This window comes from Triticum dicoccoides, chromosome 6A (genome assembly GCF_002162155.2).
Source record: "Triticum dicoccoides isolate Atlit2015 ecotype Zavitan chromosome 6A, WEW_v2.0, whole genome shotgun sequence".
NCBI lineage: Eukaryota > Viridiplantae > Streptophyta > Magnoliopsida > Poales > Poaceae > Triticum > Triticum dicoccoides.
In genome coordinates this window covers 624,399,044-624,407,344 of record NC_041390.1, presented here as the reverse complement: position 1 = coordinate 624,407,344, position 8,301 = coordinate 624,399,044, and the positions used below count along the sequence as shown (strand labels likewise).

The 8,301-nt window shown below is 39.8% G+C and overlaps 1 protein-coding gene across 1 annotated transcript; it reads right to left on the bottom strand.

Moving 5' to 3' along the window:
- Nucleotides 1-644: 644 nt before the first annotated feature.
- LOC119318632 (protein COP1 SUPPRESSOR 2-like) lies at nt 645-4,067 on the bottom strand. Its single transcript, XM_037593210.1, has 6 exons — nt 3,869-4,067; nt 3,571-3,792; nt 3,375-3,489; nt 3,206-3,279; nt 1,832-1,989; nt 645-1,415 (listed from the first exon to the last, which is right to left on the bottom strand). The coding sequence occupies exons 1-6, from the start codon at nt 3,940-3,942 to the stop codon at nt 1,243-1,245; spliced, it is 816 nt and encodes a 271-aa protein (XP_037449107.1). The 5' UTR covers nt 3,943-4,067; the 3' UTR covers nt 645-1,242.
- Nucleotides 4,068-8,301: the final 4,234 nt, after the last annotated feature.

Sequence of the window (8,301 nt, the reverse complement as noted above, 5' to 3'; positions counted from 1 at the left end):
GCATGGGGATTCATTTGCCGGGTTCATCAACGGCCTGAAGGTCTCCCAAATTGCATTGCTGACTGTATTTGCGCATGCCATGTTTTGTGCTAATCAAGAGTATACATACACCTCGACAGTTTGTGTTAGCTGTGTAACTCCTATGTTATCAAGTGTGTTCTATTTGGCAGTCGAGAAATGCTGCACACACATTTTATGGTCAACTGGAACTGTATTGCCAGTAGACTAAAGTATTAATGTATCTATGGACCTTTGTTTGATGAACCTACTTATTTAGTTGCTACTGTCTGGCTGGTTGGAGTTGGTTTGCTAAATGATCTTTGTTTTGCGTGTTCTGTTTTAATCGCCCCTTCTCATAAAATGAATTCCTTGTTTCACAAAATGATTTACTCCCTCTGTCCCATAATATAAGATGTTTTTTGACACTACACTAGTGCCAAAAAGCGTCTTACAGTATGGGACGGAGGCAGTATGTTTTATGTGTTAATTAGTTCGTATCATGTACTGCCTTGGAAATTTGGGTGTTTTTAAGATGACACTTTAACCTTGTGGCCAAAAGCAAAGCAAGAAACATCGCCAGCAAAGCAGACTGCAAGTTTACTCATCCATGAACCATCAAGTGTTATTGTTAACTGAAGAAACTGTAAAGGGTTGAACAAAAGCAGAAATTGATGGAGATACTACAGCAGAACTGCAAAAAAGCCATGAACAATTAACAGAACTTAGATTGCGCTTGCAGGCTAGATTGACGAACGTATATTCTGTGGACAAATGCACTAGGGTAAAGCGAACATAAGAAAATGCACTACACCTGCGACTACCCCTTGAATGCCGCTCATGCATAGCATATCAGAAGAGCACAGCTGAGAACAGAGTTTCTTCCAGGGAGATAAACATGCAGGCGGATAATTTGTGAGTCACACATCCCTAGAATAAAAGTGGCTCCTGCAATTTGACATCTGCTGTGAAGTCCTCGAACTGCATGAAGCCCCAGATTGATGCAACACGTTGAGGCAAACAGACCCACTCAAATCTGTTTCATAGCTCTTCTGTAAAAAGTTTGTGTGCTTCTTTCTCCATAACAGGAGCTGCAGAAGCAGAGTAACCAACCAAGGGAGTGATAGGTGTTCACCGGATAACCCAACACATATATGGAGGACTACCGTGTGTTGCCACTAACATGTTTTCTGCTTAAAGGGCAACAACACCAAGCCAGCAATCAGCGTACTCGGTCAGCTATTGCTATCTTCGCATGACACGGAATTTTTCTCGCTTGCGGAAACGCTCGAGCAACAATTCATCGGTAGCAGCTTCTCTACGTCCTGGAGGTGGACCACCTGGATTGTTACTATCTGTTGGTTTGCCTCCAGTTTCATTAGCTTGTGAATCTTGACCTTTGTACGACTCAGGATGTTCTGCATTGTAAACAATGGTTTAGTATGCTTATTAAATGACAAGAAACATAGCAAAGATGTGATATCAATAACATGACAACATAATAGCATTAAAATGGCATCACTGCCACTAGATTTTCCGTGGGACGTCAATTTGCAGAAGCACAGATTGTTACGCAGTCGGATTTAACCAACGGTGCATTTTTAATGATACGGAAATATGAATTAAAATCTTACGTTCGACTTTCTAAACTAATCCTACCACAGACTCAAAATACCAATAGCAGATACTCTCTGAAGAGTTCTGCTACAGGAACAAAACTGTCTTTTTGACACATACCATGCCAAACAATATCATATAAATATTTCGTGTAATAGTGATACATGTCCTCACTAAGAAAATAAAATTAAGGAAATGACCTTAAGCGTATACAAACCTCTTCGCAATTTTTCAGCATAATCTCTCCCACGATGGAAATAATCAGCACTGTAACTTGATGGAATGTTTGCATCTGATTTTGTTTTACCCGCAAGCCTTCTCTCTTGCAACATTTTTTTAGCTGCCTCGGTTTCTTCAATATTTCTCAATTTGTACCTATCATGCGACGATAGTTTCTGTTAGTGATGATATTCACAGAAAAATCTTTTGAGATCACCAAGATTAATTTCAGAAAGCAAGAAATATAATATATCACCAACATCGAATTATTGTAAGCACGAAACCTGGTTACTGAAAATCCTATATCCATGAGAAATTGTCTTGGAGAAATTTATTAACCTAGACATTAACCACACTGTTAGGTTACTGAAAATCCTATATCCATGAGAAATTGTCATGGACAAATTTATTAACCTAGACATTAACCACACTGTCAGGCCTTGAATATCAACAATAGCATTAGTGCAGCAGAGATATGTCTGTAGGTTTTCTGCATCCTTACACAACTTAATAGCTTCAGTTCCTATTTACTAGCATGCATCAATGACAAAGAAGATCAATAAACTAGCCATGATAGGCTGAACTCATTGCAAAGCAATCTTGAATTGGCACTGTATATATTACAGGGATAAAATGCATAAGCACACTTAATAACACCAAACGAGATCAGTATGCTTTCCTAGGCTTCGGGCCGCAAGGATTTTGCTGATCATGAAAAACAAAAAATAAAATTCTAAATGAACTCTAAAAAATAGGATGTTTGGAGTTCACACAAAATTAAACCTATCTAGCTGATTAAATGCAGCAAACACTGGAATAGAACTGCTAGCACCCAGCAAAGAAACTTTGTCGACAATGGACCATTGGATCGAATAGTTGGCACAGGTTATAACTGATGTGCACAAATGGGAATTAACTAGTAGGTTTCATGCACTTATCTAGAGATTTATGAACAGTAGTAAATTGCTCTCCCTCACTGGTCGATATAGGCAATAATAAGAAGTACACAACACTTGAGACTTCTTTTAGGCTAGTCATAGTGGGAGTAACATAGCGCACTCCAAGAAATTTTTGCTTATGTGGCAAGTAGTTAATGAGAGGTGGTAACATAATATGTTACTGTAACATAGCACTTCCCAAGATAGAATGAGTCTACAAGCTAATAAATGAAACCATATATGACACTACTACCATGTTATTTTGCACTATGAAGGTAGTAACTTAGACTAGTGTCATATGCATGACACTAGTATAAGTTACTCCCCACTATGACCAGCCGTAGGCACCTTCCCCTCTCAATCCAACATAATGACACAACTTTAGCAAGTTTTACTCTAAATGAAGACAGAAAAAGAGGGGTGCAAGCACACACTCGATGGGCAGCTGAACTTCAGCGATGCCGGTGGTCCACTGGGTCGAGCTCTCCTCCATGTTCTTCTTCCTCACCTGCAAGCAAACGATACAACATCAATATCATTGCAGACTCACGAACAATCTCACCCTGAGGAGTGAATCACAGGGCTGTTCAGCCACAAACAAACCTTCAGGTGGTCCGGCACAACATAGAGCTCATCCACCTCGTCCTTATCGTCCTTGTCGTTGACCTCAATCGTCTTGCCCCTCTTCTTCAACAGCTCGTTCTCCACATACCTCAACCTTGAACGATCAGACCCAGGCTTATGTCAGTTCTGGAAATCGGATTGGCGAGAATAATCAGAGTCAGATGCAACAACGCACATATTGGGGTCTTCGATGGTAACAGCGGTCTCCTGCGCAAAGGTGTCCTGAAGCACGAGGTCCTCCTCGCCCGCTGCCCCTGCCCCGCTGCCACCTCGGCCGCGAGCGGAGGACGCGTCAGTGGTGGCGGAGGCGGCGGCGCCGGGGGCTACGGACGCCGCGGGGATCCCCAGCTTCCTCTCCCGGAGCTTCTGCATGTACCTGACCTCCTCCAGAGCAACGCTGCGAGGGGTGAAGGGCAGGAGGCATCAGCAAGAAACCCTAACGAGGCAAGAGAGGGGGAGCGGGAGAAGGGTACCGGCGGGTGTCCTCGTCGTCGGAGTTGTCGGCGGCGTCCGACTCGAGGCTTCGCTTGCGGAAGTTCTTCACCATGGTGAACCCGCGCCGGTGCCGGAGGGATTTGTGAGGATTCCTTGCCGGAGCGGGAGTCGCCGGCGGCGAGCGGTGGAGATTTGTGGAATGCTGAAGCGGATTAGGGTCGTCGTGTCGGAGTTTATTTTTATTTTGAGGGGTCGTCGTGTCGGAGTGAACCGGTGGATAGAAGGAATCCTCACAAAAAAAGTCCGGGCCCGTTGCTACCCAAAGCCCATAGACCGGGGTGGGCTTCCTCATTGTTGACAGTTTTCTCCGCCGTGCACACGTCTAACAACACAAGTTCACAGCTCAAAAATAAAACTCAAGTTCATGAAATCACTAATTGAGAAATACTCGTTGTAAAGACCACTCTCACCTTCTTAGGTTGTGACAAGTGGCGTGTTTCATGTGCATCACTTGTCGCAACCTGAGAGTTTTCTTTTTTTCATAGATCCGTTTATTTAAAATGTTTTATCTCTTAAACCGTGTGTTCAAATTTTAAACCGTTTTCACTGTTTGATTCCTCGCGTCAAGATCCTCAAAACTATATCCCATGTTGATAGATTTTGACAAGCTTCCTTTTCACGAAAAGATCAAACAAAAAACCAAACTAAGAGCATGTTTTTTTTCGTTTCCGAGAGGCACAACCATGCCTCTCGCGAAAAAGCACAACCGTGCCTCTCGCGAAAAGAAAAAAAATAAAAACATGTCTTTTTTCATTTCTGAGAGGCACAATCATACCTCTCGCGAAAGGAAAAAAATAAACACGTCTTTTTTCATTTCTGAGAGGCACAACCATACCTCTCGCGGAAGAAAAAAAAACAAAAAACACATTCTTTTTTCTGTTTCCGATAGGCACGGCCATGCCTCTCGCGAAAGTACAACCGTGCCTCTTACGGAAGCAAAACCGTGCCTCTCGCAGATGGAAAAAAAAACAGAAAACGCATTTTTTTTTGTTTCCAAGAGGCACGGTCGCGCCTCTCGCGAAAGCAAAATCGTGCCTCTCGAAAGAGAACGCGTTTTTTGTGCAATTTTTTCAAGAATTCCTTTTTGTTCCAAAAGCTAAGGAATATGGTTGAAAAACCAAAAAACAACACTAAAAAAGCTGAAAACGCGTGTGCAAAAATTAAAAAAAAATCTAGAAAGAGCGCCCAGAGCGCGACACAATGTCCAGAGCTCTACTCTAGAAACCTGACTCTTTGAATGCTTGCATCTTAAAGTCTCCAAAATAGAGGATAATTCGTCCAGGGTGCACACCCACTACGACCGAACAAGCCGGCTCACTAAGGACTGTACCAGTAGTGTGGGTTTCTAGCTATTTTTTCTCAAGGTTGGTTCATTTTTAATTCTTTTTGTCTATTTTTTGGCTGATTTTTGTTCACTATTATTTTTCTTTTCTTATCCCTTTTCATTTTAATTTCATGAACTTCTATTTTTATAAAATTGTGAAAATTATAAATTCATAGTTTTTTTAAAAAATGGAAATTTTCAAATTTGTAACCTTTCTTCAAATACGTAAATATTTTTCATGATTTTTTAAAAGTTCTTGATTATTTCAAAATGAACGAAAGTTTTCCAAATCTGTGAACTCTTTCAAAATCCATAGAATTTTTTGGAAATCATGAACAATTTTCAAATTCACAAACAATTTTTAAAAATTGTAAACTTTTTGCCAATCCGCGTAGTTTTAAAAATTCATGAACTTTTTTACCAATTACATGATTTTTAAATCAAATTCATAAACTTTTTGAATGTGTGATGTTTTTTTTCAAATTCATGTACACTGTTATGGCAATCCCTAGTTGTTGTTTTTTTGCAAATGTTTCAGAAAAAATCAAATGGTCAAGGATCAAATGATGTATGGACAATGGGCAGCAGTTAGAGGTCAAAGGTTAAGCTATTAGCCGTCAGCCGGTCAAAGGAGTCAGCGGTCAGAAACAAATCCTCGCTCATGTGAGAGTCAGTTTGTTGGGCCGGCCCACAAATCCTCTCATGTTAGCGTTGGTTGTGTTACCTGCCGCAATGAGCACTAACAAGGAGCTCTCCTTAAAGTATGTGTATGACCCTACGCGATCTATTTTGGAAGCGAGCCTCGAGAAGCACACTTTGCAAGTTTGGTGGTCCATTTTTTAGGGAAGGGATACCCTCAAGTTGGGCCTCATTAACAAGATTGGCATTGTTGAAAACACGAAATTTGAAGGTGCGTCCGGTTTGCCAAGAATCTTTACATCTGTCGTAGCTGGTTAATGAGTCTATTGACCATACTTTGGCTCATGGAAGGTGGAAGCAATTGAAGAACATTTTTATGATATGGACAATGGCAGTTTCTCGGCCCAGGGCTACCTCGCTACGTTAGTTCCTGGCCCGGTGGATTAGGCTACATACCCCTAGGTCGGTTCCGTCCTAGATCATATTGGGCAGCCCATGATATTTATACGAAAGGCTATAAAAGACTTGTCGTACAAGACGATGATTCTAGAGCCGAGGAGAACTCTACCTCCACTAAGATAGTTGACTGGGACCTCTAACCCTAGAACTCCTGGTGTGCTATATAAGCCATGTGAAGGCTTGTCAATATATCATTATACAATTCCTTTGGTTATGTACATGTACTTTATACACCCCTGTCGCAATATACATGAGCAGGGTTAGGTTAATACCTCGATCCGAGAGGGCCCGGACCTATGTCAATCTTGCTCCTTGTTTCCCTTCTGACCTAATCGCTACGCTTTGGCACTTAATTGAACTATATTAGTTCTTTATGTTTTGGGCGCATAATTATAACTTTAGTGTACATAAAATGAAAGTTTAGATCACGTGCTAGATGTAGTTTTTATATGATGTAAAATTGTTTATGAAGTCAAAATTCTGATTGTCAGTTGTTCATAATAACATTGAGAGTAAACGTCAGACTGTATTTCTATATCCGATGCTAAATTGATTTGAAGATCTATCTTTCTCGGGCCTATTAACTAAGAATGTTTTTATGTTGGACTTATAGCTCAATTCTCTTTTGTTGTTGATCATGTGCTTTTAGTACATTATGTCATGAATATATTTGAGGCGTATATATTTTCATATGTGGATCGACGTCTAAATAGTCAGACAACATTATATGAATATATTTTTATGGTGCTTCTAGAACCATTTGATGGTATTTATGAATGAAAAAGGGAATAAATTGCTTAATGAACTCAATACAAATATATTCTCGCAAAAAGATTAATACATATATTGACATCTTACTATCTTGGTAGGTAATGCTTTTATTGTTGTGTGTCTTCACCCACATAAAATTTTCAATCCCATGGCACCGCCGATATCTTTATGAGCTGGCCACAAGTATCCTACGATATAATTTAAGGAAGTATGCACCAGACATGTGATTGGGCATTTTTATGTGTGTGAGAATTACGATGATATTTTCTATCTCGACCATAAACTCTTTAATATATAATAATAATATATTAATATTTATTACTCCCTCCAAACAGGTGCATAGGGCATGCGTGTGTTCCTAGGTCATCAATTTGACTAACAAAATGCATGTTATATACCACCAAAAATACATGTTTAGAAACTTTGTTCAATTACAAATCCAGTGATGTGCTTTTTATGGTATATAATACATGTTTTGTTAGTCAAACTAAGGACGTAAAACCCGCACCAACCTTATAAATTTGACAAAGGGGGTACTTGCTTAGCTGCAATACAATGGTCTGTTTATTGTGATCTCGTTAGGTACATTTGGTAAGATGAACCATTTGGGTGAATGCCTACCTTCTCTAATCCATTTGACCTAGGCTCCGTAGGAGCAAGTGATATATCAGTAAAAAAAAGTCTACCACGTGCCGATAGCTGGATGTGTTTTCTGCGGTTGATTCGTAGTATATCCCTCATTTGTTGTAGTATGTCTTTGTATCGAATAATAGATCCAAGAATATGTGTTTTCTGCGGTTGATTCGTAGTATATCCCTCATTTGTTGTATTATGTCTTTGTATCGAATAATAGATCCAAGAATTCCTAGACCATGTTAGATCAACATGAAATTAGTAGCTATTTTCTCTTACTATTAGAATGGGTGTGCTTCATATAGTAGTCCAGAACAACTGGGTAGCCGCCTATATGTGCCTTGTGTAGTTTGCCTCTATTTAATTGTTTGTTGTCAAGAACATAGAATCAAGTAAATCTATCATGCGTATTTCAGAATAACCATGAATAAATGAATATGGTGAGATGTTGACCATCTGGACCAAACAACTAATATAATCAATAATAGAATCTTCATATTTTTCATTAACATCGAAGTTTGTAAAAGCTTTATTTTCTTGCATCAATATGGAAATTTCAATTCTCGAATGAAAATAACAGATGTG